Source organism: Cricetulus griseus, chromosome 6 (assembly GCF_003668045.3).
Source record: "Cricetulus griseus strain 17A/GY chromosome 6, alternate assembly CriGri-PICRH-1.0, whole genome shotgun sequence".
NCBI lineage: Eukaryota > Metazoa > Chordata > Mammalia > Rodentia > Cricetidae > Cricetulus > Cricetulus griseus.
This window is the reverse complement of record NC_048599.1, coordinates 8457503-8483482: the sequence shown is the minus strand read 5'-3', so window position 1 is coordinate 8483482 and position 25980 is coordinate 8457503. Positions and strand designations below refer to the sequence as shown.

The 25980-nt window shown below is 45.3% G+C and overlaps 1 protein-coding gene across 2 annotated transcripts in view; it reads left to right on the top strand.

Annotated features, from left to right (window-relative positions):
* The window catches only part of Dok5 (docking protein 5), a 149758-nt gene that overhangs the window by 119242 nt on the left and 4536 nt on the right, over positions 1-25980 (top strand). The window contains exon 7 of one of the 2 annotated variants that reach the window (XM_027423285.2): positions 24283-24403. In XM_027423285.2, coding sequence (XP_027279086.1) covers positions 24283-24403 — 121 coding nt within the window. Of the gene's footprint in view, positions 1-2297; positions 2510-24282; positions 24404-25980 lie in introns of those variants that run through there. The other variant, XM_027423286.2, reaches the window with a different exon arrangement.

Sequence of the window (25980 nt, the reverse complement as noted above, 5' to 3'; positions counted from 1 at the left end):
AAAATAGACAGCGGCTAGCCGATAGCAGTGAGGGCAGCAGAGGGGAACAAGGAAACTCAAGGCACTTTGCTGACTTTGAAAGTGGCAGTCAGGCCATGACTAAGAGGTGGGAGTGTTCTGGCAGCTAGACAGACCTCAGAGACTGAAATCTGTCCGCAAAGCTTAAAGAAGAACCAGCCGTGAAAATGTCTTGGATTTCACCTGGAGAAGATGACTTCAGTCTTAGGCCTCCAGCACAGAAATCACTTTAAGGCATCAACTTGTGTCAATTGGTTACCACAACCCCAGAATTCAGAAGTCTGGTGACATCACTGAGAATAGGAGGATGGTGTATTTGCTTTTCTGATCTGTGACCCATAACACTTGAGGATAATTTTGTGTATTTTCGAGCCTTCTTAAGAACCCTTGGATTGAAGGTCCAGGGTCAGCAGCTTGGAAGAATAAACTGACTTAGAATGACTCATCATTATGCCCACAAATCAGTGCATCTCTCCTCCCACATCAGCAGATGGTGATTAACACAGAGACCCACAACTGGTCAAGGTGTAGGGAAAAGAGACCATGGAGTGTTCAGCCCTAAATGGACATCTTTCTCACACACCTGCTCCTCCCAAGGCTTGGGAGTCATTGTCGAAGAGGTCCAGGAAGAAAATGAGAGCCACAGGCAGTGGTGACTGTCAGGAAACACCAGGGCAGTTGTGACAGCATGGGAAACCTAGACCAAATTCCAGCATGGAGACGGCAGAAGGTGAACACAAAGTTCCACCCCAGCTAAGGAACTATTGGCAATTGATAGCCACTGGGACAGGGGGAGTTATTATTATTACTATTATTCTATCATTATTATTACTAATTTTAAGAGTGTGACTCCTGGGTCAACCATGATCCAGGGGATGGCTACATAGCCAAGAGTACATGGGCAGCACACAATGGACCTATGTGTTTTTAAAGATAAAGGGGACACAAAATTGGGTGGGTAGAGGAAGTGGTGGAGGATCTGGGCAGAGTTGGGTGACCAGGTGAAGATGACAAAGATACATTGGAATTCTCAAAGAATTTCTAAAAAACAAATAGTGGGGCTCAGGGCTGGAACAGGCTTCTGGGTACCCCCACCTTGTACTGTATAGTTCTGTGGCTAACCTCTAAACATGTTTTCTTGCTCTGTAGGAGTTTAGGTGACCATGGTTCTAAAACTTCCAAATGAAAAACCAACATTAAAAATGAAAAGGTCTCACCCAAGACCTCATTCTCTGTATGATGAGGGATGGTGAAAGGGTCAGGCCACACTGACCACACAGCTCAAAATTGCAAATACTGGATATGCTCAGTCATGCTTGCCATCTGCAGACAGATTTGGAAACTTCTGTTCTCTGAAGTGCCCCTGCTCTCTGTTGTCTCTCTCAGCCAGGAGACTTATCCCCCACACTGTGACCAGGTGCTCTCTGACTTGGAGTAGTAGCTGAATAGTTTTCTATAGCTGCATAGCAAAATGTCACACTCAGGGGTCAGGAGACAGCACACATACGTGTTCATTGGGGATGCTAGAGATGGAGCATGGGAGCACTCGTACCATTTCAATGTGAGTGGACTTAGGGCTCAGCTCAGCTGGGTCCCTCTGCCTCAGTTTCCTCTCAATGCTGTATGATGTCATTTGGGACAACAGTCTCATTTGCAGGTGAGGGTAGGGAGGAGTGAAGCCCATGCTCACACAGTTATTGGGGGGATGTTATCTCCTTGTAGCTGTAGAATTCGGAGCCTCCGTTTCTTGCTCGTGAGGCGATGTCCAGCTCTTCACCACACTTCCTTCATCTAATTCAGCAATAGAACCTTCTTGCAAGATGGACACCACAATTCCACGGGGGACAATTGTGGAAATGCCACACCATTTTTCTGACATACTCTATACCAATTTCCACCCTCTACCCATAGTCTTGGAAAGACTGACTGCACAGGGCCTCAGGCACAGGGGACAACAGGGCCACCTTAGCATCTGCTTCCTATACTACTATTTATTTAGTGATTTGATTCTACTTTCTTAGGTTGATTCTTATTCTGTTTGCTAGCTAGTGATTCCACTCATTCATGAGGACCTGCTTGGTGCTTAGCTCAGTAGTAATGTCATTACTGCTGTTTACCTGGCCTCTTGAAATAAGCCAGGGACTGGAGCTGGCTTTTCTCTAAGCACTAAGTCATTCATTCATTCATTCATTCATTCATTCATTCATTCATTCATTCCCAATCACTTGTTGATCCATAAATGTTTACTGAGGACCTCTATGTTGTGTTGTTTCATACAGATTATAATGTCAGACAGCAGTGAGTCCCAAGGTCCCTTGGGACCAACACTGGATGAGACTGCTTCACCCATTCATCCTGGAAGAAATAAATTGCTGCACAGATGCAGATGAGAGAAGTGATGTTGAAGCTGACCAAATCATTTGCCTGCAGCAGCGGGGGCTTGATGCTATTGGAGCCAGGAATTCTGGGCAGTTTTGTCTGGTTCTGACTCGGCTATGCCCCCCCCCCCCCGTCTTGATGCATTAAAACTCCATCTGGTCAGTGTTTTCATATCTGACTCATTTCCAGCTCTCCCTCACTGTAAGGGTACCTCTGCAAACAACTTCTTTTATTAAAAAAAGAAGAAGAACAGAGGTCTAGGGAGACGCCTGAGGCTGCAAGCACTGCACTTGAGGGCTGAAGGTCCATCTCCAGAGCCCACAATTAAAACCAGAAACCCAGCGTGCTGGCCCAAGTTTGTAATCTCACTCCTGGGGACGCAGAGACAGGTGGATCCCTAGGCCTTGCTGGCCAGCCAGCCTAGCATAGTTAGCAAGGTCCAGGCCAAGGAAAGAACTTGTCTTTTTAAAGAGGTGGAGCCACCCAGAGAATGACAGTGGAGACTGCCCTCTGGCCGCTACACACAGATGCATGAGTATGCATGTGCATCCTTAGACACGTGTGTGCCCTTCCACACATGAACACAGGTACATACACGCAAACTGGGTTAAAAATCTGAATATGTCTTTAGGAACCTTGGTACCACATGCCTTATAACTCTCCTGCACCTTCATGTGTCTCAAATTCAATGCATTATTGTTTGACAGCCGAGGTGGTTAGCTCAACATGACTGAATGACGTGGGTCTTAGCTGCCAGCTGCCAGTATGACTGAATGACATGGGTCTTAGCTGCCAGCTGCCTTGTTGGGGAAGCAGCAGGGAGCACGTGGAACAACTGGGGACGTCCCTGCAGCAGTGAGATATTTTTGCCACCTCTGAGATCTGTGTCTGTGATAAAGTCTAATTTTGGCATGAGGAGTGGCAGCCTGTGGAGCGCTCCTCATTCCATAAGGAGACCTGTCATTCCAGACTTTCCTTCAAGGCGTGAGCCCCAGGGTGGAAATGGCCTGCCACTTAGCAGAGCTTTTTAGGGACCGCAGAGTGGGCTGTGGAGGGTGACGTTAAAGCCTTATGATGGCTTCTCCCTTATAAGCTGGATTCTTAATGACACACAGTCTTGAGCCTAAAATTGTAAATGGTTTTCCACACCTTTGTTTTTTTGAGGTGATGGTTGTTTAATGGATTGATTTATGGGCACGTGGAGTTTCCTCAAATTAAATTTTCTAATAAATTTATAGAATATAAGTGATATCTCCCACAACTATAGAAACAAAATCAATTTATATTTAGTAGAATTGTAGAATCACTTTGTTACATACTATATGTATAACACACACACACACACACACACACACACACATATATATATATATATATATATATATGCACATATATGGAGGAAAGCATGGGGGTTTTAAAAAGTCACACAATCAACTTGGTTGCCATCTCAGACACTGAAGCGGATATTGGGGGTGGGTTTTGTGTGTGTAAACACCTTTCTCATGCTTTGCACACACGCCCCCACTGTCCTCCTCTCCCCAGATCAGACTTACCTCTCCTATTTATGGATTCTGGTTAACCGTGTTAACTTTAACATACTGCTTAAAGCAATTATCACCTTTTTTTTCCTCACCCAAATTAAAATCTTTTTATATCCTGACATACTAATTATACAAAAAAAAACTGTATAGAATTTCTGCCAACTACCTGCAGAGCAGTGTGACAGATATGTCTTAAGGAGAACATGCCCTAAAACTAGAAAAAAAGAAAAGAAAAGAAAAGAAAAGAAAAGAAAAGAAAAAATCTTGTGCTATATTTGGGAGTGGTGGCTCATGTGTGTCATTCAATACTAGGGAGCTGATGAAAGACTGTCATGAGTGAGGTCAGCCTGGGGCTACCCAGTGAGTTCAAAACCAGCTTAAGCTACATAGTAAGACTTTGTTTCAGCATGCCACAATGATTCACATCTTTAAACAAATTTGAAGTTTAAAAAGGAGTTTGATTTGGGAACATTTAAAATGTGTAAGGCAGGTGGTGCTGGGCTGCATAAAGAAAGCCACCTAAGCAGGGGCAGGGGAAGCAGCCGTCAGGCATCAGTCATCTGTGGGTTTTGCCCTGGCTTCCTGCACTGGTAGACTGTGACCGGAAGTATAAGCCAAATAACTCCCGTCCTCTCTATGAATTGTTTATTACTGCAACAGAAAGGCAACAAAATATCACTCATATAAGCTTGAGAGGGAAGTTGTTTCTGGTGTATATATTCTGGGAAGGGCCAAGAGCACCTTCCTGGAGCAAGTTATGCCTGAGCTGAGTTTTGGGAGGTTAGCTCACTCCTTGACTGCTGGTGGGAATGATGGCCTATGCGACACTCATGGAGAATTTACAGTGTGTGTGGAGCTGCTCCAAGAACTAGGAATCTATTAACATTTGATCTTTACCATGGTCATAGATATGGGCAGTGCCATCCACTGAAAGACCTCAGGGGTTTCAAGTGTGGACACACACCTTGGCAGTGATGGAACTGTGATTTAAATGGAGTGACTGTAGTCTCCAGCACACACTTGGGGCCTTGTTTTATGCATACTCAGCTAAAGTTAAAAAAAAAGAATCAAGATATACTAGTTCAACAAGAATTCCTTAGAAATTAATAAAAAGATATGTGAAATTATCCCACATTTAAAAATAAACATTTAAGGGTCTGTAGAGGTAGTTAAGAACACTGGCTGCTCTTGGAGAAGACCTGGGTTCAGGTCCCAGGACCCACATGGTGGCTTACTACCTCTGTAACTCCAGTTCCAGGGGATCCTATGCCCTCTTCTGGCCTCCAAGGATATTACACACACATGGTGCGCATACACACATGCAAGCAAACACTTATACACATAAAATAAAAATAAACAAATCCTTTTTTAAAAAGTAAACAATAAGTCAGAACAGTTAGTTCAGATATTGCATATGTTGATGAAATTTAGGGTTCTTGCTTAAATTTACTGTGGCTCTTGTCATAGATATAAAGTCCCATTGTGTGAGAACTTCTTCTTCAGCCTTCTTAGCATCAGAAGGATTTGGAACACACACCGTGGTTGTTGGAGGTTCCCTTGTTCCATGGATTCACGTGCCCACCACCATGTCCTTGTTCTGCTCATGTGTATATTTCTCTAGCAAAAGAAACAGCAACAGCTTAGAGGTTTCTCTGTTATTCCGCCAATAGATTTGAGGTACTGGCCTTAGGTGCAGAGGAGATCCCTTATAAGGAAGAGGAAGGGTTTGGCTCTTTCTCTTAGGCTGTGGTCTGAGTATCCTGCATTGCAGCATCCTGCACCACCAGGGGCAGAAGACCACGGTGACTCTTTATGTTCATTGCACGAGTGCTCCCCAAACAAATATCTGTATTCTTTTATTTGGGTGTCTGTTGACTTCCTTAATCCACCCTCAGTCTGTAGACTCAAAAACTGACTCTCAGCACCTAAGGTGTCTCTGTAAGCAGGTGCTATTCTGGAGGCCCGAGGATGATAAGACAACCACAGGTCTTACCCGGAACCCTGCTCATTTGAGTTTGCTCACTAGAGAGCAGAGGCTTGTGAGTGCATTGGGTAGACACCCTAAGCTTCTTACTGAGCAATGCTCAGTAAGAAGGTTTTTCTAATGTCAGTCATGGTCAAGTTCAAGATGGGAATGCTGGAAAGGATACAGTAGAGATAAATGGAAACCAACTCCTTGTAGTTCTTAATTTGTTTTGAGATATCAATAATAAAAGATTTCTTGGCAAACCTCTCTAAAGAACCAAATAGTAATTATTTCAGGTTTTGAGAGTCATGGTTTGTGTCTCTTGCTGCTATATCTTTGTCTAGTTTCTCCTTTCCCTTTTCACTTTATGCTAAATTAAATTAGTTTATTGTGTATGGGAATGTACTTGCTACCACATTCTTGAGGAGGTCAAGTTACTGGAGATGGTTTCCCTTCCTTATCATGTGCATCCCAGGGATAAGACTCTGGTCCGAAGATCTGCTGGTGTGGTGGTTTGAAAGAAATACCCCCCCCAAAGGGAATGGCACTATTAGGATGTGTGGCCTTGTTGGAGAAGTGTCCCTGTAGGGGTGGGCTTTGAGGTCTCTTTTATTCAAGCTTCCCTCAGTATAACAGTCAGCAATTTCCTGTTGCCTGCAAGATGTAGCACTCTCAGCCCCAGCACCCTGTCTGTCTGGACGCCACCATGCTCTGCTTCTTGATGATAATGGGCTGAACCTCTGGAACTGTAAGTGAGCCACCTCAATGAAATGTTTTATTGAAGAGAAACTCTAGCTACGGTGGCAAGCACCTTTACCCACCGACTCATCCAGTTGCTCCCCTTTTAACTTTAAACATGTAAAAACCATTCTTAGAAAACTGAGATTTCACTTGCAAGCTATAGATCCCTGACTTGATCCCACCTCTGGAACTTGGTTCTTGGGCATTATATTCAATTGTACTTATTTAATAAATTCTTTCTTTCCAACCCATGTGTCCCCTGCTAAGAGCTTACTGAAGGCAAAAGCAAACATCTCAAGTAGCTGTTAGTTAAATCTGAGACCCTGAAGGACTTAATCAGACTTTTATCATTTTAGCGATTCCAAAGGCATCGTTTTAGACATTCCATTCAGAAGAGGTCCTAGCTTATGGATGTCCCAGTGTGAAAAGCATTTGTCTTGCACAGCTTTGGGCCATGACCAGCAACTGATTGCCAGAATACCATGGATGGGACTGTTGGGGTTAGAGCTCGGACAGCTGTCACCAGATATTAAGGTTTCAACATTCTGGGGTGATCCAGGTCAGGGCATCTGCAGAACTGGAAATTGGCCACTTAATGGGTTTCCAGCCAAGTATTTACCAATCTGCCCAAGCATGAAATTCAAGTTCTGCTCCACTATGTAGCAATCCTGGAAGGTGAAATGTTATCTTCTGACTCCAGATTGCTGAAGACCATGCAGAGGTTTTGTGAGCCGGCATATACAGGCCAGTTTCTGACTGATTTTCTAAGTATTGGCTCAGATAATACTAATTATTTTATTAGAATTGTCTCCAGTGTTTAGACAGGAGAAACCCACAAGAGACAGGGATTACTACATTTTACAGAGTAAGAATGTCTAACGAACACTGGGTCTGTCGCAGCTAAGACTTTAAGAGTATCTTTAAATGCTGTTGAAATGGTGAATGATCTTCAGCTTTTCACTGTTCCTATTATTTTTTGTTGCTTCAAAGAACCTGGATCTTTTGCTCACATAAGCAACACACATGAACCCTCATTTGAATTTACAACCCCTTGTTTAGGGGGAACAATTCATCTTTTTTAACCTTTGTGTTTTTTTGCAGCATGTTTATTTTCTTAATATCTTTTTTTTGCATTGAAGATTGTGGTTATTACTTTGCTAGCACAGGCTTGTTCTTTCTGGGGAGTGTCAGAATATATTGAGAGCTTATGCTAGAAAACAAGAAGTGTGTGCATGCATGTCAGCGTGCCTGTGTACGAACATGCCTCTTTCTCTCTCTCTCTCTCTCTCTCTCTCTCTCTCTCTCTCTCTCTCTGTGTGTGTGTGTGTGTGTGTGTGTATGTGTGCGCGCGCACAGTAGTTTGGTCTCTGACTAAAGTCATCTGAATGCTCTTTTTTGGGAGGGAAAACAGGGCTTTTGTAGTTTTCAACCCACAATACAAAACTATATGATAAGCTTCTAAAGGTCCTGTTAGTTCTGATCAAAATGATGACTGTAGAAATTGATTGGTAACTGTAGAAATTGACGTCTACATAGAAATACTTTTGAGAGTTGACTTCATCAAGAAAAGGGTTGGGAGTGGGGCTGGTGAGGTGGTTCAGTGATTAACAGGACTTGAGTTCAATTCTCAGTGTCCACACTGTGGTTCATAGCCATCTATCCAAGGGATCTGATACCCTCTTCTGACCTCTGCAGACATCAGGGACACAGTGCACAGACATGCATGCAAACAGAGCATTCACACACGTGAATTAAATGATGTTAAATTATATTGAAAAAGAAGAGGGCAAGGCTGAGGACGTGGCTCAGCAGGTGAAGCAGAGGACCACACTGCCGATGGCCAGAATCCGTGGAGAAGCCAGATGGGCAGGGCGGCCTGCCTGCGGTCCCAGCACAGAAGAGGGAGGACAGGACCTCATCACCGGCTGGCCAGCCGGAGTAGCCAGAATTGTCAAGTTCCAAGTACTCTGGAAGACTCTTCCTGAATACATAAGGTGGTCAAAGAAGCCACTCGGTGTCAACCGCATGCTTGCTTCCACATGAAAATGAACATACACACACATGTGCCCACACTCATGAGAACATGCATGCACATATGCAAAAAGAATAACAAGTTTGGCCAAGTAGTGAATAGGCTCAAAATGAAAATGAAGGTTAATAAGCTATGAAGACTTTCATGATGGCTGCATCTGGGCATCAAGTTCAGCTTCAGGGCCTGTACTTTGTGTGCACATGAAGTCAGCTCCAGTCAAAGTGCTGCCTACACAACAAAATGCGTGTAGATGGGATATAGCTAGACAAACTGCATGTGCAGCCACTCTAAACTATGGGTTCTCGTTGAACACCTGTTTTATTTACTATGGGACAATTCACAGTAACTGGACTTGAATTTTGATTGTCAACACTTGTAGCCCAAAGCACAGCCAGTGGAGAGGGGACCTGGGACATTGTTCACATCCTACAATGTACAGGAGAGAAGAACCTGGGTCCAAGTGCCCAAGGCTGTATCCCCTGAAGATGGAGTTCTAGGTGGCTGTGTGTCACAGGTGCTGAGAATCGAACTTGGGTCCTCTCCAAAGGTGTACTTGCTTTTAACCACTGTGCAATCCTTCTAGCCCTCATATATGCATTAACTTTGGAAGCCTACTGTTGAAAAAGGTGACCGATGCACAAATCCACAAATCTCTGATTGCCAGGGACAAGGCCCTATTTCTCTGTAATGAACTCCATGTAGGCCACAAGGATCAAAGTTTTGTGGAATGAGAAAAATAATATGTTAGAAACAGAAAAGAAGAAGAGGAGGAGGAGGAAGAGAAGAAGAAGAAGAAGAAGAAGAAGAAGAAGAAGAAGAAGAAGAAGAAGAAGAAGAAGAAGAAGAAGAAGAAGAAGAAACACCCAAATAAAATCAGATGCCAAATTCACTTCCTCCCAATGTCCATGAAAGGGTCAGGCTCCAAGCAGGTCTGCTTTAAAAGGCATGGATTCCAGGTCCCTAATGATGCCTCCTCCAAAGTGCAGGTGGGGAGAGTTTCTTCAGTAAGGAGGCAGGTGGTTAGTTCCCTGAAACGAAGGGAGCAATAGCTTTGTTTTGTGCGTGTGCTTGAGGACTCATATGGCTCTGAATAAATTGATGTGAATCTCTTTCATTTCCCATGAAAATAACCATTGGAGTGCATCTGGTGCATGGCAGAGAGTTCCACTTGGCAATTTGGCCCCAAATGGTTGATCTCACAAGCAGTCTGCTTGTCAAAGCCATAAGCCACAATGGAGGCTTTGGCTCAGTCAGTTGCTTCCTGTGCACCAGGTCATGTGTCCTTTGTGAGGTTTTTTCTTTCCTTTTCTTTTTTAAAGCAGGAAAGAAAGCAACTTTGCTTCCTTCCTTCCTTTTTTCCTTCCTTCCCTCCCTCCATCCTTCCCTCCTACTCTCGTTTTCTCTGTCTTCCCTTTGTTTCTTTTTTCTTTCTTCCTTTCCTTCTTTTTTTGTGTATATATGTGTGCCTTCTTGGGCATATGTATTCACGGGCCTGGATGGCATGTGTGTGAGCCCATGTGTGGAGGTCAGAAGTCAGACTGGAATATCATTCCTTAGGCATGATAACCACTTGATTATTGTTGTTGTCATTTTGTTCAGGTGGGGTTTCTTCACTGGCCTGGAGCTCCTCATGTAGGCTGGGTTGTCCAGCCAGGGATCTACCTGTCTCCCCCTCTCCAGCACTGAGATTAATGGCATGCGCCATCATGCTTTTATCGTTTTCATGGCTTTCTTTTTCAGTTAAGCTCTGGGCATCAAGCTTATCCGAATGCAAGCTTGTGTGTCCATGCGTTACAGTGTGAGGTCGCCCCAGCCCTCTCCATTTCCCCTTCTTTCTCCCTCCTCTCCTTCCCTTCCCCCTTCCAAACACTGAGTAAGGGCGGGCGTGCCTGCTGTGTTTTCTTGACAGTTCAATAAGATCTGATGAAGCCTTTGTACCCTCTTGTGGTAAGGACATCCATGGTTTTTGCTTCATGTGTCACACAGGAGTGACGGGATCTCCCCTGCTGGTTCCCACTAAGCAGGGTCTGAGGCGTAATCAGGATTGAGCATGCTGTGAGGTGAGCATGATTCCATCAGCAGTCAGTAAAGAGGCTGTGCTTGCTGATGGAACACTTCAGACTGGAAGTGGGTCATGAGTCAGGTCAGGGTCCCCAAGCCTTGTTCCTAAGGCAGCAAGGATATCCCTGTCTCTCGGCAGCTGACACTGTTGGCCAGCTGCCATTTCTCTAAGCTTTGAAAGTGAAATTTAGATTCCTGCTGTGCAATCATCTTTCAGGGTCTTCATGATATTTTTAGGATGTGTGTGTAGTGTGTGTGTGTGTAATGTATGTATGTAGTGTGTGCACTGTGTGTGTGTGTGTGTGTGTGTGTAGTGTGTGTAATGTGTGTGCAGTGTTGTGCACTGTGTGTGTAGTGTGTATGTGTGTGATATGTGTGCAGTGTGTGTGTGTGTGCACTGTGTATGGTGTCTGTACACTGTGTGTGTGCACTCTGTATGTAGTGTGTTGTGTAGTATGTGTGCACTGTGTGTAGTGTGTGTGCAATGTGTGTGCACTATATGTGCACTGTGTGTGTAGTGCGTATGTGTGTGATATTGCGCAGTGTGTGTGTGTAGTATGTGTACACATTACAGGACAAACTCGAGTGACATCCTCAAGAGTGCTATCCACTTCCTTTGAGACAGGGTCTCTCATTAGCCTTGAGCTCATTAGGTGAGACTACCTGGTCAGTGATCCTTCTGTCTTCATCTCTCCAGCACTGTGAGCCACCACACCTCACAGTCTGCATGGATTCTCTGGATCATACTCTTGTCTCCGTGCACCTGAGGCATGTACCTTACTGACGGACATCCCCAGTCCATTATCAGGATCTAAGAAGGATGGGCAAGATTATGTCATGGATTGTAGGTCTGGAGTCAGGGACCAGGCCCTCAATCCTGACCATACTTCATTGTGATATCTTTAAACGTGTTATTCTCTCATATTTGGTCCCAGCTAAGGACCCTGTTTGGGAGGTTGTGGAATCTGTAGGTGTGTGTGTGTGGGGGGGGGGTTGCATAGTGGAAGTGATCTCACTGGCCCTGGAGCCTTTGGGTGTAAGAGCTCAGTCTTGTTTCCAGTCTTCTTCCCTGCTCTCTGGTCCACCCAGCATGTGAGGTGGTCTACCATGTTTTTCCTGCTGTAGACTGAGCTACTTCTGCCACCATGCCTCCATGCCATGGTAGACAGACCCACCGAGACTGTCACAATGATGAGAAACATAACAGGGACTGTGTGATATCAGTATGTACATGGATAGGTACAATCATTCTCTGAGTAGCACTACCCAAGTCCTATTAAATAAAAAACAACTTAGCTGTTCATTTTGAATAGCAGATAAAGGAATAGAATAGTCGGGTATGGGGCAGCATGTAGCTCAGTGGGTAGAATGCTTGCCCAGCATATAGGAAGCCCTTGTCACCTAAGACTGGGCATGGCGGGAAAGTAGATGACAGAATGTCTCTCTTCCACTCCAGTCCATTCTTCAAGCACTCAGCATCCACTCCCTGTGTGGTAAGTGCCTACTATGTGCCTGTGTGTTGAGTGCCTAGCATGTGCCTGGAATCCTGAAGGCACTAGGTTTAGAAGAGTGCTCAAGAGACCTTTGCTCTCAGGAGGAGAGTTCTGTGCCAAAGAGAACATGTTCTCCTTTGTAGAGAAAGCAGTGCCATCGTGGAAACAGATGGTGGCATGGCCAAAGCTGGGCTTGTGACTGTCTCTCAGACACAGAGGGGCAGAGAAATGGTCTTTTATTCAAAGCCAAGCTTCCAGCAGTAGTGCAGTGCCTGCCTGGAGTATAGAAATGCCTGCAGTGAGTGGTGAATGAACAGTAGCTCTCGGAGTGCAGCATCCCTGCACAGAGACTGGGCTAGCAGGAGGGAACTGTGAGAACACCCCTGAGCTGGACAGCTTGATGGGACAGAGTGGTAATTAGAGCCAGAACAAGCAGTTGCAGCTGGTCCTTTGCTTCGAGTCTGCACACTTTCTCTATCCATTTTCACAACTATCCTTGGAGCTAGGGACTGGTTTTGCAATCTCATTTAGCTCATTTTACATAAAAGCAAGCATGTAAAATTTAACTAACTACAAAATTATGATCGTATACACACTCAGTTCTGCATTTCTTTCTTTCCATTGTTTGTATCGGTCTCATTTTCCATACTCTCTGTTCATTAGAAACTCCTAAAGCTTGGTAAGGAATGCAAGTGTAGCCTGGCTTGGTGGTGCAGATTGTAGTCCCAACTTCTGGGGAAACTGGAGCAAGAGGATTACAGTGTCAAGGACTGGATGGGATGCAGAGTGAGTTCAAGTCCATCTAAGGTGATATGGTAAGATCCTGGCACAAAATTAAAGGCCAAAGGTCAAGGGATCTGCGGATGTAGCTCTGTGGGAGAGCAGGTGCATAGAATGGGTGGGACCCTGGGGTCAACCCTGGTACCACATGAAGGAAAGAAAGGAGGGGAAAGCCCTCATGTACCCCGTTTTCATGTGTACCTACACAGTCGAACACTGTACAGAAATCCCCATCTACATGTCCATAGACACACACAGGGGTGGGTCCTCAGGGGTCATTGTCAGCTTTACAAAATCATCATCATGTGAGCATGTATGGAGGTTTGCTGGGGATTGTCTCACTTGACAAGGAGAAGCCAGTGGAAATAGTTACAAGTCACACAGTAGAGTTCAAATTCAGGTGGCACCCCTGTGGCTCAGAGTCAGAGTTTAGAGTGTGAGTATGTGTACAAAGAAAGTTTTATTGCAGCATGACTCTGCTCCTGTTCATTTATATCGCATTGTAGCTGTTTACACACAGAAACAGTAGAGTTGTGTAGCTGGGACTCGGGACTGTATCGTCCAAAAATCCATTTGCTGTCTGGCCCATTTGCCAGCATTGGTGTCTATGTGATATTCCAGGTCTAGATGATAACAAATTTATTAATCATGCCAATGGGAATAGTGGAGATTTTTTCCACTGATTAATGTCTTCAACATATATCTGCATATAAATTCATACCTACAATGTTGTGCTTATGGGTGTGAGGCCATCTACTTTACCAGTGGCTTTAAAGAAATGGCTTCCCCTCCCCCAGTAGCCATCAGCTGCCAACAGTTCCTCAGCTAGGGATGGGGCCACATGAGTACAGGTCATATCCATGCTGGCATGTAGACCAGCATAATCTCGTTTGGGAAACTATGCTACTGTGAGACTGAGTGCAAAGGCTGTCGCCTTGTCCAGAAGACAGCTTTCTATGGCACTTCCTGATCTACCAGCTCCAATATTCTTTCCACCCCTGCTTCCATAGTGTTTCTTCCACAGTTGTCCAATGTGGGCCTGAACACTCGCCAAATACTTATTCTCTGCACTCTGACTAGTTATGAATTTCTCCACTGACTGCTGTCCACTGCAGAAAAGAAACATCTCTGACCAAAACTGGGAATAGAACCAATCTATGGGTATAAACATAAACATTTAGAAGGCAGTTTGACAATATATCCATCTAGTGAAGTAAAACAGTTTTGCTTGGCATTTGCGATGGCTTTTGCTAGGAAGCTCCAGATGGCTTCAAATGTGAATTCCTGCCTCAGCTTCCCAAGAGCAACTATTAGAGGTGCGTGCCCACCACAAGTGGCACTGTGCATCTTATTGGTGATATCAGTTCCATTTGCTAGAGGAGGCAGCCAAGGCACAATGACTCGTGACTTTTAAGGAGAGTGGGGAAAGAGACACAAAGTCTTGGGTTTGCAGTCAGTGTCACCTGAAAGGTAGGGGCACTTTTGGGGAGACGTCTCCAAGTTCAGTAGAGAGGGAGCGTGGCTGTCCATGTTCTGTGGTGTGGGAAACTGTGGGTGCTCATGAGGCTGAGAGGCCTCTGGGTTTCTCTGCTTTGGTGCTTGTTAGAGTTCGCTGCCAGGGTTGGTCAGCAGGAGGTCGCAGTGTCTGGCTGACTGTGACTGAGGTGTGGGGCGGGTGCTGCAGTGTACAACTTTGGTGTCTCTTAGCTGGTACATTCGCAGTAGCATTGGAACCTCCATTTCTCCAGGTCCCCAGTTCAGAATGTACACATTGATAACTGGGCTCCACAGTGAGTGGTGAGTGAGTGAGTCCAAGGACCTGGCTCCGTGGTCCAGGATGAGAGGAAGAAGATGAACAGTGAGTGTCTCAAATACGAAGAGCCCTATGGGAACTACGGAAAGCTTGGGCTTCGTGCCTTAATACACTTTACAGGGATGAGGACCCACAGTAAGACGCAGAATTCCTTTTGTGCACACCTCATTGAGCAGAGAGCAGAGTGTCAACTTGGGTACAATTTCCTACTTGGCTAAATACAGTGATAAGATCTAGCCTTTATGAGCGTGCTGGCTGTGGATGTTTATGATGTTTTGTGTGTTTAGGGAATCAAGAGCAGGTTGTGGGTTTTCTCATTGGAAAGCACGGGATCCTGCTAATGCCCCTTAGTGCCTAGGGCAGCAGAGGGAGGGGAAAGCACCCAAGAGCTGGTGTGCTGGTCTCTGCAACCCATGCTAGCTATCTACTGACGCCCCTCTCAACCACCAGGATCACAGGAAAATTGTTTAGCATTATCTGTGTCTCCTGGGTTCCAGAGAATTGGTTGCTGTCACTTAGGCCAGCAATTAGCATTTTAAGTAGTTTGTATTGATTGAATGAACCTGCTTCTTCAAGGGGAAAGAGCCTGGAAGCAGCAGGGGTATTTATCTCAATCCATAATGCCAGACCAAACTATGAGATGTATGAGTGAGAGCCTATGACATGCATTAGTGAGAACCCGCTCGGGTATCTGACAAACATTGGAAGTGCAGAATTGTTGGACATGCTGCAAGAGCACACACTTGGTTTTCAATGCCTCTTAAGGAAAACCCCTTGTGTAAGGTTATTTAAGGTTGGCCATTAGGTCTGGATTCTGCAGAAGTCTACCTGATGCTTAAGACCCAGTTCAATATCCTTTCCCCACTCATGGAGTGAAGTTCTCCATTCAGGTTAGGCATGAGAGTGTCTGGATTCCTTGAGAGCCCTTTCTGGCAGCTTTTTAACAACTGGTTTTATTTGCTAGTGTCCTTTGGAGGAGAGTGGATGGCTGGGACGGACATGGGGCGGGTGGGAGTTTGTCACTCCACCACGCTATGTGGAATGCATCCTTTCCTGGGAGCATAACTGCCCACCTCACCTTGTTCCTGGGAGGGAGACACACCCACTCAGCCCTCGGTGTGTTGGTCTGAGTTACCGAGTGAGTTACCAGATGGGGTACACATGGGCAAGGGTGGGATTTATTTCAAGGTGCATTCATTTCAGTTTGAACACAGCATAAAATATGAATAGTGGCAAAGAATGAGCCCCTCTAGTTTACCTCCTGGAATCTCTCTCATGCTTAGTTACCTCACATACCTCACTGGTTTTCTTAATAAATTAATTCATCCCACAAATATGAGAATATCTGAGTACCTGCAGGGAATACATTCCAAGGTTCTCAGACCCCTGAGAGAGATATCTGATGTCATTGTTAGGCATAGCATAATATATATATATACATATATACACACATATATATATATGTATATATATATTATGTGTGTGTATGTGTGTATGTGTGTATTCTTTTATAAAAGAAAGAGTATTTATTTTCTTTTAAGGGAAGATTATAGTTATGAACACACATTTAGGAAGCACCTAGTGTGGCTATACAGTATTGAAATTCATCCCAATGGCAAACTATCACTCGTAGCCTAGGTAGAAAAGTGCTACTCCATGCCTTTAAATTCCTTTTCTATAATTTCCCAAAGACTCACCTCTCTTCTTGTTGGTGATTCCAGATTAGTCTGTTACACGATAACCAGAAATAACCACGATAACCAAAAATGAAACCACCAACTCACTGCTTTTGTGATATAACAGCAACATTTAAAAGTAATTTTTGAGTCACTCGAAAGCCATTTTAATGTGCAGGTGAAAATGAAAGTTTAAATCCCATTTGGAAATTGGTCATTGGAACAGCCATCTCTATATTAGCTCTCTGAACCAAAATTGGGGAAAAAATCATCAAGAGAAGCGGTGTTGAAAAGGTGAGTTGGTCATCTGAACACCCGGTGTCTCGTCTGCTAAATAAAAATGGCTAGAAAACAGCAGCATGAGTTCCTGTGCTTGGTGTGGGCTGTGGTGTGAGCACAGAATGCAACAGGGTTCAGAAATGTTAGGGCAAGCCTATACTCAATAACACGTAAATGGGTGTGTGTGTGCGTGTGCGTGTGCGTGTGCGTGTGCGTGTGTGCGTGTGTGTGTGCATGTGTGTGTGTGTGTGTGTGTGTGTGTGTGTGTGTGTGTGTGTGTGTCATAGTTGCACCTGTTTATCTGCTAATTTGTGCCACATGTATACCATGCATGCACATTTTATTTTTAGCCATATGTATGCATGTGTGTCTGTGTGTTGGATCCCTGGAGCTGGAGTTATTGGCAGTTGTAGGCTGTTCAATGGTGGGTGCTGGTAATGGAACTTAGTATGTATATGAATGATTGCCTGAATGTATGTCTGTGTGCCATGTGTGTGCAGTGCCAGGGGAGGCCATAAGAGAGCCTCACATCCTTTGGGAGTAGAGTCAGACAGTTATGAGTTGCCATGTGGGTGCTGGGAACCTATATCCTCTGGAAGAGCAACCAGTGCTCTTAACCACGGAGCATGTTCATAGGCTTTGTCTCTTTTTGTTGTTTGCTTGAAGGTGATTTAAAAGCTATTTTAGATACGTTCCTGTTCTTCCTAAATGTAACAGAAATATATCAATTGTGTGACAGCACAATATATTACAAGTCTTATCAACAGGCCATAAATACCACAAATACTGAAATGCTTTCCCCTTCTTGCTGCTGTGAAAAGTATTTTCTGATCCAACGACTGAGTTGTATTGAGAGTATAAAGACTCCTTAGGTAGGAATGGAATGTAAGCATGCTGAACAATTTTAGTTCACTTCTGTCTCTGTAATTGTTCTGTAAGCACATCAGGAGAGCCAGAAACAGTTTACGCTATCTATTCTGGAAGCATTTTATTCTATATGTCCTGTTTTATTTACTTAGCATGTATCTGTCTATTGCTGTGACTGAATACTGACCAAAAGCAACTTAGGGGAGGAAGGGTTTATTTGGTTTATAGTTATAATCCGTCATCTAGGGAAACTCAGGGCAGGAACCTGGAGGCCGTGTTTGAAGGAGGCCATGAAGGAGCATGGTTAACTAGTGTGTTCCTGGCTCATGGTCAGGTACCTTTCTTATACAGCTCAGGCCACCTGCCTAGGGATTGTAATGCCCACAGTGGGCTGGACCCTCCTATGTCAATCAGCAATCTGAAAATGCTCTATAGGCTAACTTGATGGAACTGAGGCTCTCCCTCCCTCGCAGTGTCAGTTTGACAACAGAATGAGCCATAGAGTTGGAGGGAGAAATGGGAGAACATATCTCTCTCTCTCTCTCTCTCTCTCTCTCTCTCTCTCTCTCTCTCTTTCAGGCTGTTGTCTCATCTGACTCAACTTTGCCATAGTTTATGTTTAAATCATCCTAGACATTTGTTATTTATTTTATGGGTATGGGTATTTTCCATGTCTGTCCCCATGGAGGCCAAATGAGGGCACATGTCCAGTGGTGCTGGAGTTAATGGATAGTTGTGAGCTGCCCAGTGGGTGCTGGGAACTGAACCCAGGTCTTCTACAAGAGCAACCAGTGCTTTTAACCCTTGAGCCACCTTTCCAGCCTCTACTGATATTTTTTTGTTAATTTGTTTATGACTGATTGACTTCCCTTTATGACCCTGGGACAAGAGACTTGGGAGAGCAAAGAATGCTTCCTGGCAGCTTGGTGCTTTATTACATTTAAAACCCCATGGGTTGTACAGATTGGTTGGTTGCCTTGAGTATTTCCCAGCACCCACAGGGCAGCTCACAACTATCCATAACTCCAGCACTACTGGATATGGTGCCCTCTTTTGGCCTCCATGGGTACAGACATGCAAACTACCCACACCCATAAAATGAATAACAAATGTCTAGGATGTTTTAAACATAAACTATGGCAAAGTTGAGCCAGATGAGACAGCAGTCTGAGAGATAGAGAGACAGACACTTTGCAGCACCAGGACTGTCTTAGGCTGTCGTAAAAACAGCCCCACATGCTTTCCTATGGCATAAAGGAAGCTGGGGTGTGGGAGTACAAGGTCGGCCCATGAGTGACTTTATGAAAGTTTGTCTTCTCTTCCCTGGTGAGATCTCGAGCTAACACTGCTGAATAAATGTGCAGAGCTGAAGTTACCTCCACCAGCTTGTCCTAAGTGAGTATATATGTGCACATCGCTCCTCATCTGAATGGTGAAATAAACCAAATGGAACATTAGCGTGGTGTCCCGGCCCCAGCCAGCGACAGCCCTTTTCACTTTACCTGAACCCATGGTGCCTGATGAATCTGGCCTTCTGAAGCTGTACCGTCTCACTTGCTGTGGGGATTGGAATTTAGTTTTGAAAACCCTTCCTTGTTATGTGCTTCATCTGCTCCCACATCCGTTTTGTTTTGTTTTGCTTTTTGTTTTTTGAGATAGGATTTCACTGTATTGTTTTAGAGGCTGTCCTGGAACTCACTCTGTAGACCAGGCTGGCCTCGAACTCACAAAGATCCCCCTGCCCCTGCCTCCTGAGTGCTGGGATTAAAGGCGTGCACCACCACCCTGCCCCTTTATATTTTATCCATCACATATTTATTTAGCCCCCAAAGACCCCAGCTGGGTGCTGCAGACCCTAAGATTAAAACTATGCTCTCAATTTCCCAGCAATCTGTGGTCTGCATTAGGCAGTAGACTGCTTGAGGGTGCTAGCAAAATGATGGAATGATCAGAATAAGGACAGAACTCTGGCTTGAGGTAAGATTGCCTAACCGTGTGGAAGGAAGAGGAGAGCTGTGGTCTCTGAGTGGATTCCAGAAGAGCATATGAGAATCAGGGAGCTGAGAAGTGGAGGGAACCCTCAGGCACGGGGGCACATGGGATGGCATCCAGTCATGTCTGGAAGTGGCTGGACTGAGAAGTGTAGGCGGTGGTGAGGCCGGAGACTTGCGTGTCAGTGAGACAAGAAGCATTTGTTTGCTTGGAGACACTTGCTTCCTTGGCTGGTTAATTTGAGAGTTCTTCCAACTTGGATGCTTCATGATTTATTCACCGAATTGACACTGGAATCAGCGTGGAGGGCTTGCCATTTCCTCGTGGCAAGGAAATGGCATGTTGTTTCATGTAGGCAGCAGGAAGTGTGTGCTGGGAGAGACGGGGCACGGGAGTGTGGTTGGTTCCCTTTCACATCCGTCTCCCTTCCCATGGAGCTCAGGGGCACTGGGAAGTCAAGAAAGATCCCTCATAGGGTAGAGCCTGGGAAGCTTTGCATGGGACTTTTCTCAATAGAAGGGAATCCAGTTGTGCTGTAGACAAAACCCTTGATGGCTGCTTCAGACCATAGTTCTTGGAAGATGGGGGATGAGCAAGGAACCCAGGGCTACCCTGGAGAGGAATGTGTCCTCACTAGGCAACCTTGCCCATGTAGACACCCACCAGAGTCTACCTTTGGAAATACTGCTTCTGTCCTTATCACCTGGACCTCCTCATGCTAGCTGTGGTGCCTAGTGTCAACCTGACACTCTAGAATCACCTGGGAATTGGGCCTCTGGCCATGTCTATGGAGTGTTATCTTTATTTTATCGAGGTGGGAAGGTCTACCTACTGTGAGCAACAGCACTACTGGGTCAAGGATCCTGGAGAATATAACAAGGAGAATGTGAGTCAAGCTATAGCAGCATTCTTACCTCGGTTTCCCCACTGTGGGTTTGATGTGACCAACCACGTCAAGCCCCCACCTCCTTGACTTCTCTACACTCTGGAGTGTACCTTGAACTATGAGTTGAAATGAACAATGTCTCCTTTAAGCTGTTTTTTCCAGAGTCTTTGTATCACAGCAACAAGAAAAGAAACTAAGCCCCGTGCTGTGAATGATCCTTTTGTACACTGGGAATGTGTATTCCTCTCATTGGTTAATAATAAAAGCTGTTTGACCAATCAATAGCCAGGCAGGATAATGTTAAGTGAAACAATCAACCTGAGGATTTTCAGATGGGCAAGAGTGGAGTCGGGGGAGACATGAGCCAGCCACCCAAGAAGCAAGATGCCAGAGGACCAGTAAAGCCATGGCCATGTGTCAATATGTAGATGAATAGAAATGGGTTCATTTAAATGTAAGAGCTAGTTGGCAATAAGCCTGAGCAATCAGCCAAACATATTGTAATTAATATAAGCTTTTGTGTGATTATTTAAAACGGGCAGTTGGGAAAAAAAGAGAAGCCCTATCTCCATTTACAGACCTGGCATTTCCAAGCAACGTTTTTTCTACATGTTCTATAGCCCCTGTAAGCCTGATCCAGCCTTTGAAGACTGTCCAAGCTGGGCCCCAATGTAACAGTGGCTTTGTCTATACATGAGCATATGGTTCTGAGTAGCCTTCCTCTAACCTGGTATGTCCACACTTTTTTTGAATGGAAGTTTTCCAGCAATGCCATTATCCAATCCTAGCAGAAATCCCCACTGTTTTGCAATGTTGGAGGTGACTCTTATTTTCCAATGCCCAAGTATTAGATAGATGGTGAAAAATAGCCACAGGGCACAGAAGTATGGGAAGCAGTTAATAAAGAAGGGTCCAATTCTCCCAACCACCCACATGCAAATCCTCCTCTATGGCTACTAAATGACATTCCTGTCAGTCATACATATGGTTCTAGTACCTTTGCCTCTGTGAGCTACAGTGACTGGCAGGAACATGGAGGAACAAGGGAACCCCCCCCCAAATGGTCTCCAAGTGACTTCCAGAACCTTCTCCCTTTAGAGGACCATTCAGTCATTTGTACATTGTCCAATGCACAAGCCCTTTCTTGTCACTTTTCTCCAAGGGCAGTTTTTTTTTTTTTTAAATGATCCTTTCATAGAATTGGATATTTTTCAAAAGGGCCAAGGGAGGAATAAGAAGCCAGGCTCTGTGCTGCTCTCTACAAAACATGACACCAGTGTCACTTCATTCTTGTTACTAAATAAATAAGTGTTCTAAAAATACCACCAGATCGTGCCAGGCCATCCAAACATATTTGCAGTAATGAAGCAAATGATTTGAAATGACTGCTATTTCCCAAGGGTTTCCTTTATATTAAAGTTTTTATTATATTAAATATAATCTCATGTTAAGAAAATCAAATCACCAGGGTGTCCAAAACATTCATCTTTTTCCTTCCTTCATCTCGAATGTTGCATGCAAATTAGGGTGAATGTCAGCAGATGTCACTGGTCAACAGTTGATTTTTCTCTCTCGTTTCTTTCTGGGGGACTTTTCCCGAGGTCGGAAAGGGCCACAGAAGCTTCCTCCGGGCTTCGTGTTCATCCTTTCCACCTTGCAATCTCAGAGCCCTTTCTTAGGGAACACTGTCCCGTGAAACCCGTGCTGTCTAATGTCATGTGGGGACATACTTTGATAACCAAGCGGTTATGACAGCAACCAGAAATTCAATCTAGCAATGGTGAAGCAACATATATAAATTAAATTATCTTTGAGTGATAGCTTATTATCTTTTTCTCAAGTTGAATCTCATCAGCGGCAATGAGCTTTGGTCTCCTGGGTATGAAACTTAATATTATTTGGTTTTATTGAGAGAATGTGCAGACACTATGCTTGAAGCCACTCAGGCTGAAGGCATACAACAGAGAGTAGCTTTCTTTAAAAGAAATTGCAGACCCTCATTGCCACTGACCTCCTTGCTACCGCCATCATGGTCACCTTAACTACCACCGTCTTCACACTCACCATTGCGACTGCTGCTGCCGTTCTCACCATCCTCACTCTCCTCGAGGTCCTCACTGCCACTGCTCATCACCATCATCACCGCCATTGCCACTAGTGTTGACACCATCACCATCATCATCATCACCGTCACCCCTGCCATCACCATTCCCATCACCAGCATGATTATTGTCTCATCATCGTCACCACCATCACCATCATCACTGCCGTCACCATCACCGTGTCTACCAGCCCCACCTCCATCATTTGTCATCATTACCATCACCACTGTCTCCGTCATGTCATCCTCGTCATTGCCACCCTCCCCATGTTCCCATCATCGTTGTCACCACCACCATCTCTACCTATGCTTAGTTTTTCCTAGACAAGGCAAGCATGTGTCTTTCTCACCAAATTCTCATACAGCTCAGCAGGGCAGATACTCAACGCCATGGCTTTTCATGTGACACGCAGTGGTCTGCTGTGCTTCCTTCGTGTTACAACATATATACACACATACATCTTTTCTGTTACTTTGTTCTTCTGTCTTCGGGTAAAGCTTTTATCAGGTATCCTGTTGTGTCTACTGAGGCCTTGACTGAGGGATGCTTAACTCCAGCTTTTGCTGATCACAAAGTATATGCTGACAAATACCCTACACCAATCCATGTCTTTGTGGATATTTTCTCTGTTTTCACAAGCTACAATGGCGTACCCGGTGCTCAAGCACTGAGGGTGTCAAGTTAGAGAGTACTCACCTGTGCTCTGGCACGGGAGAGCTGTATCGTGGATACCCGAGACCAGCGCTCCGATGGGAGGGTGTACAAACATGGCTTCGTATCATGGACCTTTTCTTGTGCTTGTGGCCTGAACTGCTTTTCTTTGACACTCCCCTCTTGTGTGCTTGCCCCTGCTGTGGCAGAGCCGGCATGGACTGTGCTCCTCCTAAGATCCTGGACTCTCATGCTGTGTTGGCTCTTTCACTCCCTCGGTACCTAGGTGAGTGAAGGTGCCTTAGCCAAGCAGACAGGTGGTGGCTTTTGTTTTCTGACAATGGCAATGGACCATCCAACTCAAACCAGTTTGAGTCAGGAAAGCAGCCCTCAGTTCAGGCAGTCAGCAAGTCTGGTGTTGGTCTCTAGGACGCAGTGAGGCTTGTTTAGCCCCCATTCTCTTTTGGTTTTGGCTGTCCTCCTCTCACTGGCATCTGTTCACCATCACCTCCTTTCTTTGTCCTTCTAAGACAGTCTCTGCCCTCTTTCAGCAACTATTTCTTGCATACCTACTATGTGTCAGGAATTATTCTCCACCCAGAGGATCAAGCAACTAAAATAATTGCCAAAAAATCCTTAGCGCCTCTCTATTGATTGTTACAGAAAAATTTTAATAGAAGCCCAGAGGATTATGCCATTTTGGTTGCCTGGCATGGGTGACCCACTTCACCGCAGAATGGGTGATAAGGTCACCTGCTGAGGACTAGAGGACTAGAGGTTGGGCTGAGTGGGAGTGTGGCCCATAAAGGGAAGATGGTGTTGCCAACAGGATGAAGCGTGGAGCTGCTAAGCAGGCAAAGCCGGAGACTGACCACTACCATGACTGGATCCTTGGTGTGTGGACGGCTGGTTCTATGGTTCTGACACTGTCACTGTCATGTGCCTCAGTTTCCCTCCTCAGGTCTCTGCCTTGCTGACTCACCCCTCTTTTCTGTTTGATCCCAGCTCCAGATGAAGATGAGTGAGCGGGCTGCCTCACTGAACACTGTGGTGCCTCTGCCTCGAAGCGCCTACTGGCAACACATCACGAGGCAGCATAGCACAGGGCAGCTGTACCACCTGCAAGGTAAGTGGGCACATTGCCTGCAGTGGGCTGGGGGAGTTGTGCCTGACTGCTCGGAGGAGGGGCTTGGTTAAGCTGCTGTAGGCTACCTCGCCACCTCCCAAGTGGAGGACCTCCACCGAGGCCTCATGACCCTGGATCTTTCTGGATTCCAATCCTCAAAGGTTAGCATCTATCTCAGTATCCTCAGGAATTTGTCTAAAATGTGGATTCCTGGGCCCCTAGCCATAGCATCCCTGGGGCTCAAGCTACCAGAAAGTGGCTCAGCAACCAGTCGTTTTAGGGACACCCATGCAAAGTCTGGCCAAGGACTGGAGTCCAGTTTCTGGAAACAGTCTCCTAGGATCAAGACTAATGGGCCACCATTACTAGGGATTTGTTAGTACAAATTCCTAGTACTTTCTCCAAACATTCTAAAATAGGAGGGAATGGAGCTCCTTCAACCTCTGGTGCTTGAGCAAGATCCCAGATGTTTCTCCTGAACAGTCTTGGTAGGGACCATTGCTCAAGGACCCTCTGGGAGGGCAGGGAAGCCAGGCTTAACTTAGATCCCATGCATTCCTCTTGAGAAACAAATTCTGTGTAGTAGGGTACAGGTCTGCTCACCAGATCTCATGGTTCAGCTCACAAGATCTCCCAGGTCAACACTGGATTTAAGACCTTTCTTGTCCCTGTAAAATTGCCCTCTAACATTTTATAGCAAGGAAATTTCCTTGCTCGTCTCTGACTGGTACTTAAGCTGGCAGTAAACCTGTCTGGGACATCCTTGCTGCAGAACTTGGATGGTGTGTGTAGCCCTTACACTGGAAAGATCACATGGGAGACTACACTGCAGATTTTGCCCTAGACTGTATTCATTGAACTTATGAATGTGGTGTCCAAGGTTTCTGGGTTCATCTCTGTTTCCATGAAAACTACCCTGACCAAGAACAACATGGGGGGTGTTATTGTAGATTACAGTCCCAAACTGTAGTTTACTTAGGTGAAGTCAAGGCAGGAACTCACACAGTTGGTCACCTAACATCTACAGTAAGGAGCAGAGAGACAACTCAGCGATCACAATTTGAATGTCATTGTTTTAATGAAGTGGCTACTTCATTAGTGTTGACTGCCCTCTGCGAAGCACTAATGTCCAGGAAGGCAGGCATGTTACAGCTGATTTTATCCTGTTGTCTTCTGTGTCTTACGTAGCGTCACCATCACTTGTTGAAAGGTGAGATGGGAGAAAGTATAGAGGCTTCTTTCTTCCCAAGGTAGGGTCTCATGTAGCCCAGGCTAGCTCTAAACTCATCGTGTAGCCACAGAGGGCCTTGGACTTCTGTGCTTTTGGCTCCAGATCCTGACTTTGGGAATTGTGATGCCATGCGTGAGGGATGGAACCCAGGGCTTTGTGCATGCCAGGCAAGCAGTCTGCCTGGATGAGCAGACAAGAGAAGGGCCTGACTACTCACATCGCCTACATAGATGGAGTTCAGGCTGAAGTTTCCCAGCACCTCTAGTGATCACTGTGAGAATCACCCAGACCTCTGAAGACATAACTGGTTTGAGAAAAATAGGCTTCACCTTTCAAAATTTAGGCC